A 17,363-nucleotide genomic window follows, 5' to 3' on the forward strand; every position below is an offset into this window, starting at 1 on the left:
TCTGATTCTATAGGCCTCTCTTTCCTCGGTGTTAGACTCAGGATAACCCCCAGCAGTGGTTATTACCATACAGGAGGGTTCCCATCCCTCAGGATGAATACATCTGATTCTATAGGCCTCTCTTTCCTCGGTGTTAGACTCAGGATAACCCCCAGCAGTGGTCATTACCATACAGGAAGGTTCCCATCCCTCAGGATGAATACATCTGATTCTATAGGCCTCTCTTTCCTCGGTGTTAGACTCAGGATAACCCCCAGCAGTGGTCATTACCATACAGGAAGGTTCCCATCCCTCAGGATGAATACATCTGATTCTATAGGCCTCTCTTTCCTCAGTGTTAGACTCAGGATAACCCCCAGCAGTGGTCATTACCATACAGGAAGGTTCCCATCCCTCAGGATGAATACATCTGATTCTATAGGCCTCTCTTTCCTCAGTGTTAGACTCAGGATAACCCCCAGCAGTGGTCATTACCATACAGGAAGGTTCCCATCCCTCAGGATGAATACATCTGATTCTATAGGCCTCTCTTTCCTCAGTGTTAGACTCAGGATAACCCCCAGCAGTGGTCATTACCATACAGGAAGGTTCCCATCCCTCAGGATGAATACATGTGATTCTATAGGCCTCTCTTTCCTCGGTGTTAGACTCAGGATAACCCCCAGCAGTGGTCATTACCATACAGGAGGGTTCCCATCCCTCAGGATGAATACATCTGATTCTATAGGCCTCTCTTTCCTCGGTGTTAGACTCAGGATAACCCCCAGCAGTGGTCATTACCATACAGGAAGGTTCCCATTCCTCAGACTGAGGATGATAAATGAGGTCTGGAGATTGGAAGGTACCTGGAGTGCGCACGGGGTCACTTACCTCTGTATCTCCACCCTGTGATCCAGGTGGCTTGCAGATCGATCTCTTTTAACCAAAGACGTAGTGAATCCTAAATCCTGCAATAACAGAAAGGAAATGATGACAGTCACATGATAAGTGTCCGGCGTCGTCCCGGACATGGCATGCAGATTACGGTTATGTCTGATTGGGTTATCGGTCATCAGTAGATATGAGGAACATAGAAGGTGAAGGATCTGATTGATTGCACATGAGGCATCCTATGGGGATAGAACTTTCCTTCCACAAGATCCCGTACTGCCCCCAATCCACCACCAGAGCACCCCAAGATTATTGTGCAGTCCCTCCCCCTCCCCATATGATGGCGCTCTGACTTGATTGGCTGTTCAGTCACACAGTGCACTATGGTGGAGTCATACGGAGGAAGCGCAGATCACGTGACACTCACATTTATAATCTTCATCAGATCTCTGGGGCCGATCGTCTCCGGATCATACTTAATGTGGGCTTTATTGGTGGCGAGTGCAACTGAGCTGTACACAACCCCCTTCGTCTTCATCAGACACGACTCGATCTTATGGACGCAGGACGCACACGTCATCCCCCGAACCTGCAATACAAAACAGAGAGACACGGGTGAGGGACAAAGAGGAACCCCCGGCATGGATCTAGACTCTATCCGTCCAATGAGAACCCTGGAAACTCTGCTCTACACAACCTATCCGTCCAATGAAAAGAAGCCTGGAAACCCTGCTCTACACAACCTATCCATCCAATGAAAAGCCTGGAAATTCTGCTCTACACAACCTATCCATCCAATGAAAAGCCTGGAAATTCTGCTCTACACAACCTATCCATCCAATGAAAAGCCTGGAAACTCTGCTCTACACAACCTATCCGTCCAATGAGAACCCTGGAAATTCTGCTCTACACAACCTATCCGTCCAACGAAAAGCCTGGAAACACTGCTCTACACAACCTATCCGTCCAATGAAAAGCCTGGAAACCCTGCTCTACACAACCTATCCATCCAATGAAAAGCCTGGAAATTCTGCTCTACACAACCTATCCATCCAATGAAAAGCCTGGAAACTCTGCTCTACACAACCTATCCGTCCAATGAGAACCCTGGAAATTCTGCTCTACACAACCTATCCGTCCAACGAAAAGCCTGGAAACACTGCTCTACACAACCTATCCGTCCAATGAAAAGCCTGGAAATCATGCTCTACACAACCTATCCGTCCAATGAAAAGCCTGGAAATTCTGCTCTACACAACCTATCCGTCCAATGAAAAGCCTGGAAATCATGCTCTACACAACCTATCCGTCCAATGAGAACCCTGGAAACACTGCTCTACACAACCTATCCGTCCAATGAAAAGCCTGGAAATCATGCTCTACACAACCTATCCGTCCAATGAAAAGCCTGGAAACTCTGCTCTACACAACCTATCCGTCCAATGAAAAGCCTGGAAACTCTGCTCTACACAACCTATCCGTCCAATGAAAAGCCTGGAAACTCTGCTCTACACAACCTATCCGTCCAATGAAAAGCCTGGAAATCATGCTCTACACAACCTATCCATCCAATGAAAAGCCTGGAAACTCTGCTCTACACAACCTATCCGTCCAATGAAAAGCCTGGAAATTCTGCTCTACACAACCTATCCGTCCAATGAAAAGCCTGGAAATTCTGCTCTACACAACCTATCCGTCCAATGAAAAGCCTGGAAATCATGCTCTACACAACCTATCCGTCCAATGAAAAGCCTGGAAATTCTGCTCTACACAACCTATCCGTCCAATGAAAAGCCTGGAAATTCTGCTCTACACAACCTATCCGTCCAATGAAAAGCCTGGAAATCATGCTCTACACAACCTATCCGTCCAATGAAAAGCCTGGAAACTCTGCTCTACACAACCTATCCGTCCAATGAAAAGCCTGGAAATCATGCTCTACACAACCTATCCGTCCAATGAAAAGCCTGGAAATCCTGCTCTACACAACCTATCCATCCAATGAAAAGCCTGGAAATTCTGCTCTACACAACGTCTCCATTGTGGGGGTCAGGATTGGCTGAGGTCGGCCTACAATAGCTGGGGGCTTCATATATTGGGGTGATCAGAGCCGTCACTGGAAGTCATTTCCCAGATTTTATCTGAACTCTCCAATTTCTATACAACCTTCGCACCCCCAGGGGGGCAACTTCCATAATGGCGGTGTCACTACTGCCCCTCTGAAATATGATCCACTGTGGATCGGTTTTCAGAGGAGGTTTGCAGGTGTCCAAGAGGCCTCTCTATGTATTTGGAATTGCTGACTTGGAACAAGAAATCTTTTCAAATCTGCAGCTTTCATTGGAGGTCCTTGTTCCGGCACTTCCTGTTATCAGGTGACAACACTCTGTCCCTGTCTCCTAATTGTCCTCTTGTGTTGTCACTCAGGCTCCTGATGGAGACTACAAGTGTCCCTTCCATCACACATGACACAGACACGATCCTCTGGTGTCCCCATCAGGAAACCCCCCAGAGAAATGTCATCATTGGAGTGGATGGAGACAGGAAGTGGCTGCAAGAGATCAGCAGCACTGAGACCACCCAATACTTATATATCAGTTATGGAGGGTGCAGGAAGGATGGCCTGGTAATACATATTCTTGTTGGAACACTTTTATCCAAATTACTGGAATATCGATCAGTTTGTTTTACCAGAACATCTCTATGTAGACCAATCAGACTGGAACAACTGGAACACAGGGCGGAACTTTGATGAAGAGGTGTGTCCCTTCAACCCCATCAGATGGACGGCTCAAGATGTGTACACAGATACTGTGTGTATATATATATACACACACACACACACACACACAGTATATATACACCCCCATATACACAGTATGTGACAAAAGTAAGTACACCCCTCAGTGACATTTGTGTAAATCTTTTCATCTATCTTTTCATGTGACAACACTGAAGAAATGACACTTGTCTACAATGTAAAGTAGTGAGTGTACAGCTTGTATAACAGTGTAAATTTTCTGTCCCCTCAAAATAACTCAACACACAGCTATTAATGTCTAAACCGCTGGCTACAAAAGTGAGTACACCCCTAAGTGAAAATCTCCAAATTGGGCCCAATTAGCCATTTTCCCTCCCCGGTGTCATGTGACTCGTTAGTGTTACAAGGTCTCAGGTGTGAATGGGGAGCAGGTGTGTTAAATTTGGTGTTATCGCTCTCACTCTCTCATACTGGTCACTGGAAGTTCAACATGGCACCTCATGGCAAAGAACTCTTTGAGGACCTGAAAAAAAGAATTGTTGCTCTACATAAAGATGGAGGAGGCGATGGGGGCGTGGCTTGGATGTTCACGCGAGAAGATGTGCCTCACACTAGGCTCCTCCATCCTGATCCAAAGAAACCTGCTGTGAGCCTAACACACCCTTACTAAGGCACCTGGTCACCAAAATAAGAAAACAGGAATGTCCAAAACGAAAACAAAGAGCAGTCCCGCCGACAGAGCGGCCCAACATGGCGGATTCCCGCTCCAACACGGACGGGTGAGCTCTATTGAGGATGAATTACCCCCCCTTACTCAAGAAATACAAAGTACATCAAGTAAAACTGATGAGACACAGCTAGAGGACATGGAAAACAGGCTCAGAGGGTCCAACATCTGTACAGTCGGAATGCCTGAAAAATCTGAAGGAAAACATCCTACTGAGTTTATTGAAGCCTGGCTAGCAGATACCTTTGGAAAGAATAACCTCACACCATTCTTCTCAGTAGAAAGGGCTCACAGGGGGCCATCTAGACCACCGCCACCAGGGGGCCACCCAGACCACCCCCACCAGGGGGCCACCCAGACCACCCCCACCAGGGGGCCACCCAGACCACCCCCACCAGGGGGCCACCCAGACCACCGCCACCAGGGGGCCACGACAGACCACCGCCACCAGGGGGCCACTCAGACCACCGCCACCAGGGGGCCACGACAGACCACCGCCACCAGGGGGCCACGACAGACCACCGCCACCAGGGGGCCACCCAGACCACCGCCACCAGGGGGCCACCCAGACCACAGCCACCAGGGGGCCACCCAGACCACCCCCACCAGGGGGCCACCCAGACCACCGCCACCAGGGGGCCACCCAGACCACCGCCACCAGGGGGCCACCCAGACCACCGCCACCAGGGGGCCACCCAGACCACCCCCACCAGGGGGCCACCCAGACCACCGCGACCAGGGGGCCACCCAGACCACCCCCACCAGGGGGCCATCCAGACCACCGCCACCAGGGGGCCACCCAGACCACCGCCACCAGGGGGCCACCCAGACCACCGCCACCAGGGGGCCACCCAGACCACCGCCACCAGGGGGCCACCCAGACCACCCCCACCAGGGGGCCACCCAGACCACCCCCACCAGGGGGCCACCCAGACCACCGCCACCAGGGGGCCACGACAGACCATCTTTGCTGAAATTTCTGCATTACAAAGATAGAGACATTATACTCCTGACATGGAAATACAGGGATCTAAACTATCCATTAGAGCTGCACGATTCTGGCTAAAATAAGAATCACAATTTTTTTGCTTAGAAGAAAGATCACGATTCTCGCGGCGTAGAAGAAAGATCACGATTCTCACGGCGTAACATCATCTTTCACTATAAAACAAAAAATAAAAGTTGGGCTAACTTGACTGTTTCTTTTTTTTTTATTCATTGAAGTGTATTTTTCCCAAAAAATTGCATTTGAAAGACCGCTGGGCAAATACAGTGCGACATAAAATATTGCAGAAATTGACATTTTATTCCCCGGGTCTCTGCTAAAATATATATAATGTTTGGGGGTTCCAAGTAATTTTCTACCAAAAAATATTGATTTTAACTTAAGAAAGAAGTGTCAGAAAAAGATTTAGACTTTAAGTGGTTAAACTTTCTGAATTTACACCTTGTTGAAAACTTGGCAGACTGCCCGGATGCTTTCTTTTGACAGCTGAGTGAGCAGATAAGTCTCTCCACTTGTTGAAAGAATTGGACAACTCTGCAGGAGAGATCGTCAGGGGGGGTGAATCGAGATCACGATTTTTTAACGATTAATTGTGCAGCTCTAATATCCATTTACTCAGACTTTTCAGCGGCTCTACAAAAACAGAGAGCAAAATTCACAGAAGTGAAAAAAAAGAATGCGTGCAATCCCACTGATATACTCCACCCCGCCAAACTATGCGTGGTGGCGGAAGGATCAGCGCACTTCTTTGAAAGCCCAAACATGGCTGCTAACTGGCCCGACTGCCACGAACGTCACTTACAGGAAGACGCTCGAGGGCATGCACCAAACTGAAAACATCACATAACCTGCATACTTTAAATCCTATTCCTCAATTTGATAATACAGGAGCTCAAGAGAGACAGTCGACTTAAGTTGTTACCCCTCACCTTATACCAATAACCTTTGTGTCTTGGTTTTAAAGACACGGGAGCCCTCGTTATTACCCCCCCAAGCATCCCTGTGGGGCACTCACAGAAGTTTACTGATGGAACTGCCTAAGTTTATGTCTGCTATACCTACTTTTGTTATAGGCAGACTGTGCTTTACTTTTTTTTGTGTTCTTTCTGTTTTTCAGCCCTGGTTAGGTGGGTTATATCTCTGCAGGTACCTATTCTATACATCGTTGCAACACGGAATGGACTAACTGTGAATACGGGTGGAATATGTCCATTACATCTTACTTGCTCAGGTAATATGTGGTGATGGGTGCACCGAATCACCCTCCAGGGACAGCCAAAGGTGGGAGCGCCTGTTATTGTACTCCCCTCCTCCTAATGGGTAATCAGAGAGACACAATCCTCTCCTGGAACATCAGAGGATTACAGGACCCAACAAAAAGGACTACCTTATTTAATTTCCTCTCATTATTATATGTCTACAGGAATCGCACCTCACCAGTGACACTACCCCTTTATTACACATGTCCGAGTACCCGGTACAATACCACTCTGTGCACACCACATACTCCAGAGGGGTCCGGATTCTATTTTCCGGCATTTACCAAACATGATGTACAAATAGACTCTGAAGGCAGATTTATTTTTCTGATGGGAATCTCAGACCGATGTTGTTGCTAAAGTATATGTGCCTCCACCTTTTACATTGAAGGTATTACAATGCTTGGCTAGTTTCTTATCCAAACACCCCCTGGCTCCCGGTCTATGTCCTGGGGGACTTTAACCACTTGACCACTGGGCACTTAAACCCCCTTAATAACCAGACCAATTTTCAGCTTTCGGTGCTCTCACATTTTGAATGACAATTACTCAGTCATGCAACACTGTATATATATGAAATTTTGGTTCTTTTTTTTCACACAAATAGGTTTTTTATTTTTTTGCGCTATAAAAGAAAAGAGACTGAAAATTCTGTAAAAAAATTAATTTTTCTTTGTTTCCGTTATGAAATTTAGCAAATAAGTAATTTTTTTTATTGCTACATATCTTTGGTAAAAATAACCCAAATCAGTGGATATTATTTGGTCTTTGCGAAAGTTATAGAGTCCACAAGCTATCGTGCCAATATCTGAAAATTGATCACACCTGAAGTACTGATGGCCTATCTCATTTCTTGAGACCCTAACATGCCAGAAAAGTACAAATTCCCCTGCAAATGACCCCTTTTTGGAAAGAAGACATTCCAAGGTATTTAGAAAGATACATGGTGAGTTTTTTGAAGTTGTCATTTTTTCCCACAATTCTTTGCAAAATCAAGATTTTTTTTTTTCTTTTTTCTTTTTCACAAAATTGTCATATTAGCAGGTTATTTCTCACACACAGCATATGCATACCACAAATTACACTCCAAAACACATTCTGCTATTACTCCTGAGTATGGCGATACCACGTGTGAGACTTTTACACAGCGTGGCCACATACAGAGGACCAACATGCACAGAGCACATACAGAGGCCCAACATGCAAGGAGCACCTTCAGGCGTTCTGGAGCACCCAAGCCAATTCTAAAATTTCTCTCCTACATGTATAAATCATCATTTATTTGCTAGAAAATTACATAGAACCCCAAAACATTATATATGTTTTTTTTAGCAAAGACCCTAGAGAATACAATGGCGGTCGTTGCAACTTTTTATCTCGCACGGTATTTGCACAGCAATTTTTCGAACGCTTTTTTTTGGAAAAAAAAAAGTTCTGTGCAAAAAAAAAAAACAAAACAGTAAAGTTAGCCCAATGTTTTTGCATAATATGAAAGATGAAGTTATGCCGAGTAAATAGACACCTGTCACATGTCACCTTTCAAAATTGCACACGCTCGTGGAATGGTGCCAAACTTCACTACTTAAAAATCCCCATAGGCGACGCTTTAAAATTTTTTACTGGTTAAATGTTGTGAGTTACAGAGGAGGTCTAAGACCAAAATTATTGCTCTCGCTCTACTGATCGCAGCGATACCTCACATGTGTGGTTTGAATACTGTTTTCATATGTGGGCGGGACTTACGTATGCGTTCGCTTCTGCATGCAAGCACGCGCTTTAAAAAATTTTTTTTTTTAATTGTTCATTTTACTTTATTTTAGTTTGATGCTTTTTTCCCCCCAAATTTTTTTTTGATCACTTTTATTCCTATTACAAGGAATGTAAACATCCCTTGTAATAGGAATATGGCATGACAGGTCCTCTTTACAATAAAATATGAGGTCAATAAGACCCCACATCTCACTCTAGGCTGGGAAGCCTGAAATAATAAAAAAAAAAAAACGATCCCGGCTTCGATCGTAGCGGTGAGTTGGTAGAAGCACCGGAGGACGATCCCGTAAGAACGATCAAACAGTGGAACAGCCGCTATGATCATTCTTATGGTGTAGGGAATCGCTGGCTGAAAAAGCTGATACGGCGATACCACATGTGTGAGACTTCCACAGCCTGGCCACATACAGAGGCCGAGTATGGCCGAGCATGGCCGAGCATGGCCGAGTATGGCAGAGCATGGCCGAGTATGGCCGAGTATGGCAGAGTATGGCCGAGTATGGCCGAGTATGGCAGAGTATGGCCGAGCATGGCAGAGTATGGCAGAGTATGGCCGAGCATGGCCGAGCATGGCCGAGCATGGCAGAGTATAGCAGAGTATAGCAGAGTATGGCAGAGCATGGCAGGGTATGGCAGGGTATGGCCGAGTATGGCAGAGTATGGCCGGGTATGGCCGGGTATGGCAGGGTATGGCAGGGTATGGCAGAGTATGGCAGAGTATGGCCGAGTATGGCAGAGTATGGCCGAGCATGGCAGAGCATGGCAGAGCATGGCAGAGTATGGCTGGGTATGGCAGAGTATGGCAGGGTATGGCAGGGTATGGCCGAGTATGGCAGAGTATGGCCGGGTATGGCCGGGTATGGCAGGGTATGGCAGAGTATGGCCGAGTATGGCCGAGTATGGCAGAGCATGGCAGAGCATGGCCGGGTATGGCAGGGTATGGCAGGGTATGGCAGAGTATGGCAGAGTATGGCAGAGTATGGCAGGGTATGGCAGGGTATGGCAGAGTATGGCAGAGTATGGCAGAGCATGGCAGAGCATGGCAGAGCATGGCTGGGTATGGCAGGGTATGGCAGAGTATGGCAGAGTATGGCTGAGTATGGCAGAGTATGGCAGAGCATGGCAGAGCATGGCAGAGCATGGCTGGGTATGGCAGGGTATGGCAGAGTATGGCTGAGTATGGCTGAGTATGGCAGGGTATGGCAGGGTATGGCCGGGTATGGCCGGGTATGGCTGAGTATGGCAGGGAATTGCAGAGTATGGCAGAGTATGGCAGAGTATGGCTGGGTATGGCAGGGTATGGCAGGGTATGGCAGGGTATGGCAGAGTATGGCTGGGTATGGCAGGGTATGGCAGGGTATGGCAGGGTATGGCCGGGTATGGCCGGGTATGGCTGAGTATGGCAGGGAATTGCAGAGTATTGCACAGGGAATTGCAGAGTATTGCACAGGGTAATGCAGAGTATGGAGGGATGGCTGAGCATGGATGGATGGATGGATGGATGGATGGATGTGACTGCACATGTCACAGAGCAGCACTGTGGGCACTACACATCCAGCCCACAGTGCTGCTGCCATCTGATCCCTCCCCCTCTGTGTACCGATCAGTACAGAGAGGGGAGAGAGGAACCGGCGACATGACGCCAGTTTGTTTACATGTGATCGCTCCGTCATTTGATGACCATGATGTGTCGGGTCCTCTGTACCTGGCGGTCACGGATGTTCTCGGGTGCGTGCCCCAGGCGGTGTACAAGAGCGGAATTCTGGGAGGACGTCACTGTACGCCCTCCCAGAGTTAAGCAACTGCCCTGTAGCTGTCATTCGGCTATGAGCCAGTTGTTAAGTGGTTAACAGTGCCCTGGATATCTCCCTTGATGTACACAAACAATGGTGTCCCCAGAGCCCTGGAGCGAGGGCTCTTCTGGCTGGGTTTGTGGGGGAGGGGCTCGGACTGGTAGACATTTGGAGATGGAAGTTCCCCCTCCAGGTCCAGTTCTCCTCTCCTATAGATTTTGCACTAGGAAATGACCGGACTTCCTGCTATGACCCGAGGGCGACATATTGGGGGTTGTTCTCCGGTGCAGCTCAGCCCGAACCTTCAAAAGAACCCACCTCTCCGAACACCGGAAGATGAACCCTTTCTGGCTTCAATTATTCACAGATGCAGATAATATGCAAATTAAATATTTTTTGGAAGCCAATAAACCTTCAGCTGCTCCTGGGGGGTGGTCCGGGACACCCGAAAACTTTTCATCAGAGGGATGTGCATAAAAGACATGGACTCAATGAAAACCAGGAGCAGACAAGGGGCTGGGGATGTGGATAAGGCAGAGGAACCATATCTGAGGACTCCCATGAAAGGCAATGGACAGAGACTAAACCAGTCCGTACGTTTACATCAACTGATAACATCACATCCCAAACATATTCTGAAGAAGGGGAGAACACCGGCCGCATGTTCTCCATGATATCCAGGTCACAACAACCCCCTCAAGTACTACAAAGCATTACAGGATCATCAATACTAAGACCTCATCCACACGGGACGCTGCTAAACGCACATTCAGAGGCAGGTGGACACTTTTTTCAGCTGCCTCTGAACTCATTCAATGTTATCCTATGTGTCCATCTACACAGTCTTGTTTTTAGGCAGTTGTGTTTAACCTCGTTTTTCCAGAAGCACAAAAATGGGTTCAGACGCAAAAGTTTTCTACATTTCAGATGCCAAACGCAGCTAAACGCCGGTACCGCATTTAGGTTAAGAAGTGTTTTTAACCACTTCAATACCGGGGGGCACTTAGACACCTTCCTGCCCAGACCAATGTTCAGTTTTCAGCGCTGTCGCAATTTGAATGACAATTACACGGTCATACAACACTGTACACAAACTACATTTTTATCATTTTGCTCCCACAAATAGAGATTTCTGGTGGTATTTGATCACCTCTGCGGTTTTTATTTTTTGCGAAACAAATAAAAAAAAAAGACCGAAAATTTTGAAAAAAATAAAAGCTTTGCTTTTGTTTCTGTTAAAAAAAAATTGTAAATAAGTAAATTTTCTCTTTCACTGATGGGCACTGATAAGGTGGCAGTGATGAGCGGGCACTAACGATGGGCAACGATATGCGGCACTGATGGGTTCTTATGGGTGGCACTGCTGGGCACTGATAGGCATCCCTGGTGGCACTGGCAGGCATTGGAGTGGGCACTGATTGGCAGCTGCCTTTGCACTGATTAGTTTTTCCCTGGGGGTCTAGGGGGCATACCTGGTGGTCCAGTGTGGCTGGTTTCCCTGGTGGTCCAGTGTGGCTGGTTTCCCTGGTGGTCCTGGGTAGGATCCGAGGGGGGGCTGTGCTGATAAACAATCAGCACAGACCCCCCCTGTCAGGAGAGCCGCCAATCGGCTCTCCACTACTCGCGTCTGTCAGACGCGAGTGAGGAAAAGCCGATCACCGGCTCTTCCTATTTACATGGTGATCAGCTGTGATTGGACACGGCTGATCACGTGGTAAAGAGTCTCCGTCAGAGACTCTTTACCTAGATCGGTGTTGCGGGGTGTCAGACTGACACCCCGCAACAATGATTGCTGCGATGCGCGCCCCCGGGAGCGCGCAGCGGCTCAATATCCTGAGGACATCATATGACGCCCAGTCAGGATATTGAAACCACTTTGCCGCCGTCATTCTGCTATATGGCGGGCGGGAAGTGGTTAAAGGAACCCGATTTTTTTGGACCAGAAAACAGAAATATGATGGTAAACTGCAGCAGAGAATGACATTTTGTGACCCAACTTTGGGGCCCCGTATCTCAGGACCACTTGGTGCTAGGAACCCCAAGTTTGGTGTGCAAACACAGTGCACATAGCACTACAACAAATCCAAAGTTGGGGTTCCTTGCACCAAGTGGCCCCGAGATATGGGGCCCCAAAGTCGGGTCACAAAATGTCAAGCACTTTGATGCAGCGGAGATTGATATTTTGTGATATCTCGGGGCCACTTGGTGCTAGGGACCCCAGCTTTAGATATGTTGTAGTGTTAGTTTCACTGTGTTAGTATACCAAATTTGGGGTTTCTAGCACCAAGTGGCCCTGAGATACGGGGCCCCAAAGTTGGGTCACAAAATATCAATCTCTGCTGCATCAAAGTGCTTGGCATTTTGTGACCCAACTTTGGGGCCCCATATCTCGGGGCCACTTGGTGCAAGGAACCCCAACTTTGGATTTGTTGTAGTGCTATGTACACTGTGTTTGCACACCAAACTTGGGGTTTCTAGCACCAAGTGGCCCTGAGATACGGGGCCCCAAAGTTGGGTCACAAAATATCAATCTCTGCTGCATCAAAGTGCTTGGCATTTTGTGACCCAACTTTGGGGCCCCATATCTCGGGGCCACTTGGTGCAAGGAACCCCAACTTTGGATTTGTTGTAGTGCTATGTACACTGTGTTTGCACACCAAACTTGGGGATCCTAGCACCAAGTGGTCCTGAGATACGGGGCCCCAAAGTTGGGTCACAAAATGTCATTCTCTGCTCTGCAGACGCTTCTAGACGCAAACGCGGTAAAACGCGGCTAAACGCGGTATGCAAATGTGGCAAAACAGGCGCTTCTAAACGCCGGTTTCAGCTTTTAAATACATGTGTTCAGCAGAGTTTGCACCGGCGTCTCGTGTACATGAAGCCTGTCACTGACACCCCCTCCATTCCGAAGAGTTCCGCTCCATCTATCAGGACTTCTACTCCTCTAAGGTGTCTCACCCTGTAGAAGAACTGACAATTCCTGGACTCCTTCACTTCACCCAACTTCAGGAAAACAGATAAAAAACACTTTTAAATGTTCCCCTCACCCGTCAGAAACTGCAACTGGCTCCAGCCACGTTCCCGAACTCAAAGGCCACGAGTAATGACAACCGAACGATTCAACTATATAAAAGATTTGGAGGAATATTCCCACCGGAGGTTCTCCACACACTTATAGAGGCGATGAACTCCTTGCCGAGATCGATGTATGAAGAGGTGGTCATATTAACCGCTTCCCGACCGGCGCACGCCGATGTACGGCGCCAGAATGGCACGGCTGGGCAAATGGGTGTACAGGTACGTCCCTTTGAATTTGCCACCGGCCGGGAGCTCCGTGAGTCGTGTCGCGGGTCCCGCGGACTCGATCACCGCGGGGATAACCACGATCGCCTCACGGAGAGGAAGAACGGGGAGATGATGATGTAAACAAGCATCTCCCCGTTCTGCCTAGTGACAGGACACTGATCACAGCTCCCTGTGTTTGGAGCAGAGATCAGTGATGTGTCACACGTAGCCACGCCCCCCCAGTTAGAATCACTCCCCAGGACACACTAAACCCTTCCCCACCCCCTAGTGATTAACCCCTTCCCTGCCAGTGTCATTTACATAGGGAATCAATAGATTTGTATAGCACTGATCGCTGTATAAATGACAATGGTCCCAAAAATGTGTCAAAAGTGTCCGATGTGTCCGCCGCAAAATCGCAGATCACCGTTACTAGTAAAAAAAAAAAAATTAATAATAAAAATGCCACAAAACTACCCCCCTATAACTTTTGCGCAAACCAATCTATATACGCTTATTGCTATATTTTTTTTACCAAAAATATGTAGAAGAATACATATCGGCCTAAACTGAGGAAAAAAAATGTTTTTTGGGGATATTTATTATAGCAAAAAGTAAAAAATAATGCGTTTTTTTCAAAATTGTCGCTTTTTTTTGTTTATAGCACAAAAAACTGCAGAGGTGATCAAATACCACCAAAAGAAAGTTTTATTTGTGGTGAGAAAAAGCACGTCAATTTTGTTTGGGAGCCACGTCGCATGACCGCGCAATTGTCAGTTAAAGCGACACAGTGCCGAATCGCAAAAAAGTGCTCTGGTCAGGAAGGGGGGTAAAATCTTCCGGGGCTGAAGCGGTTAAAACCAGGGAAAGAACCTGATAAACCCAAATCCTATAGACTCATCTCACTTCTACATATGGATCTGAAACTCCTCACGAAAATTATCGCCATGAGCCTTCCAAAGGTGGTGTCCAAACGGGGGTTGTCCCCATACCAGACCGAGTACAAGTACCGATACTTTTTTCCAAGTACTCACCGATTACCGATACTTTTATTTAATGTCATGTGACAGTGGCACGTGTGTCAGTAGTTTTTTGTTTTTACAATTTTATTTTTTTCAATAATTTTTTTTTTTATTATTATTTTTTACAATTTATTTTGTTATGTGTTTTTTTACAATGTGTTATTTTTATAAAGCGGGGGGGGGGGGGAGTGGACAGTGTCAGTGTGTTTTTTATTTTATTTTTTATTATTTTTTACAATTAAATTCTTTTTATTTATTGCAATTCTTTTTTTTATTATTATTATTATTAGCCCTGTTGGGGGGCTTTGGTAAGATATCAGGGGTCTGTCTCCCCTTTGAGATAGGGAAAGGGACTGAGGACACAGATTCCCCAGTCCCCTTCTCAGGAGCCTCAGCTGCACTGAAAACGAATGGAGAGAAGACAGAGGCTCCTCTCCATTCATAAACAGAGACATTATAATCACAGGTTACAATGTATAAGTTATGTGAATATTGAGTCAGTTATCACTGACTGTTCATTCGCAAAAGGAAGGAGCCAGATTTACTGGCCCCTATCTCCGCTCTCCATTCTGAAAGATCGAGGGGGACACGGAGGAGAACGGAGGGGGACAGAAAGGAGGGGGACACAGAGGAGAACGGAGGGGGACAGAAAGGAGGGGGACAGAAAGGAGGGGGACACAGAGGAGAAGGGAGGGGGACAGAAAGGAGGGGGACACAGAGGAGAAGGGAGGGGGACACGGAGGAGAACGGAGGGGGACAGGGACAGAAAGGAGGGGGACAGAACGGATGGGGACACAGAGGAGAAGGGAGGGGGACACAGAGGAGAAGGGAGGGGGACAGAAAGGAGGGGGACACAGAGGAGAAGGGAGGGGGACAGAAAGGAGGGGGACACAGAGGAGAAGGGAGGGGGACACGGAGGAGAACGGAGGGGGACAGGGACAGAAAGGAGGGGGACAGAACGGATGGGGACACAGAGGAGAAGGGAGGGGGACACAGAGGAGAAGGGAGGGGGACACAGAGGAGAAGGGAGGGGGACAGGGACAGAAAGGAGGGGGACAGAACGGAGGGGGACACAGAGGAGAAGGGAGGGGGACAGAACGGAGGGGGACACAGAGGAGAAGGGAGGGGGACAGAACGGAGGGGGACACGGAGGAGAAGGGAGGGGGAGAGAAGGGAGGGGGACAGAAAGGAGGGGTACACAGAGAAGAAGGGAGGGGGACAGGGACAGAAAGGAGGGGGACAGAACGGAGGGGGACACGGAGGAGAAGGGAGGGGGAGAGAAGGGAGGGGGACAGAAAGGAGGGGTACACAGAGAAGAAGGGAGGGGGACAGGGACAGAAAGGAGGGGGACAGAACGGAGGGGGACACGGAGGAGAAGGGAGGGGGAGAGAAGGGAGGGGGACAGAAAGGAGGGGTACACAGAGAAGAAGGGAGGGGGACAGGGACAGAAAGGAGGGGGACAGAACGGAGGGGGACACGGAGGAGAAGGGAGGGGGACACAGAGGGGGACACGGAGGAGAAGGGAGGGGGACAGAAAGGAGGGGGACACGGAGAACGGAGGGGGACACAGAGGAGAAGGGAGGGGGACAGAACGGAGGGGGACACGGAGGAGAAGGGAGGGGGAGAGAAGGGAGGGGGACAGAAAGGAGGGGTACACAGAGAAGAAGGGAGGGGGACAGGGACAGAAAGGAGGGGGACAGAACGGAGGGGGACACGGAGGAGAAGGGAGGGGGACAGAACGGAGGGGGACACAGAGGGGGACACGGAGGAGAAGGGAGGGGGACAGAATGGAGGGGGACACGGAGGAGAAGGGAGGGAGACAGTAGCACAGAGGGGTACATTGAGGGGGACAGCAGCAGAACGAAGGGGGACAAGGAGGAGAACCAAGTGGAACACACCATAGTGGCACAGGCACAGGCTCAGGCACAGGCACAGGCTCAGGCTCAGACTCAGGCACAGGATCAGGCACAGGATCAGGCACAGGCACAGGATCAGGCACAGGCACAGGATCAGACTCAGGCACAGGATCAGGCACAGGATCAGGCACAGGCACAGGCTCAGGCACAGGCTCAGACTCAGGCACAGGATCAGGCACAGGCTCAGGCACAGGCACAGGATCAGGCACAGGATCAGGCACAGGATCAGGCACAGGCTCAGGCACAGGATCAGGCACAGGCTCAGGCACAGGATCAGGCACAGGATCAGGCACAGGCTCAGACTCAGGCACAGGCACAGGCACAGGCTCAGGCACAGGCTCAGGCACAGGCACAGGCACAGACTCAGGCACAGGCACAGACTCAGGCACAGGCTCAGGCTCAGGCACAGGCTCAGGCTCAGGCACAGGCTCAGGCACAGGCACAGGCACAGGCACAGGCTCAGGCACAGGCACAGGATCAGGCACAGGCACAGACTCAGGCACAGGCACAGGATCAGGCACAGGCACAGGATCAGGCACAGGCACAGGCACAGGATCAGGCACAGGCACAGGATCAGGCACAGGCTCAGGCTCAGGCACAGGCTCAGACTCAGGCACAGGCACAGGATCAGGCACAGGCTCAGGCACAGGCTCAGACTCAGGCACAGACTCAGACTCAGGCACAGACTCAGACTCAGGCACAGGCGGCACAGGCTCAGGCTCAGACTCAGACTCAGGCACAGGCACAGGCACAGGCTCAGGCACAGGCTCAGGCACAGGCTCAGGCACAGGCACAGGCTCAGGCACAGGCTCAGGCACAGGCACAGGCTCAGGCACAGGCTCAGGCACAGGCTCAGGCACAGGCACAGGCTCAGGCACAGGCACAGGCTCAGACTCAGGCACAGGCACAGGATCAGGCACAGGCACAGGCACAGGCTCAGGCACAGGCACAGGA

The 17,363-nt window shown here is 49.2% G+C and overlaps 1 protein-coding gene across 1 annotated transcript in view; it reads right to left on the bottom strand.

The window, feature by feature from the left end:
* ATP7A (ATPase copper transporting alpha) overlaps positions 1–17,363 on the bottom strand; it is a gene marked incomplete at its 5' end in the record, with an annotated part of 82,754 nt that overhangs the window by 48,317 nt on the left and 17,074 nt on the right. Inside the window, 2 exon segments of the mRNA XM_073600828.1 lie at positions 871–947; positions 1,298–1,459. Coding sequence (XP_073456929.1) covers positions 871–947; positions 1,298–1,459 — 239 coding nt within the window.

Source organism: Aquarana catesbeiana, linkage group LG09, assembly GCF_042186555.1.
Source record: "Aquarana catesbeiana isolate 2022-GZ linkage group LG09, ASM4218655v1, whole genome shotgun sequence".
In the NCBI taxonomy this organism is placed as follows: domain Eukaryota; kingdom Metazoa; phylum Chordata; class Amphibia; order Anura; family Ranidae; genus Aquarana; species Aquarana catesbeiana.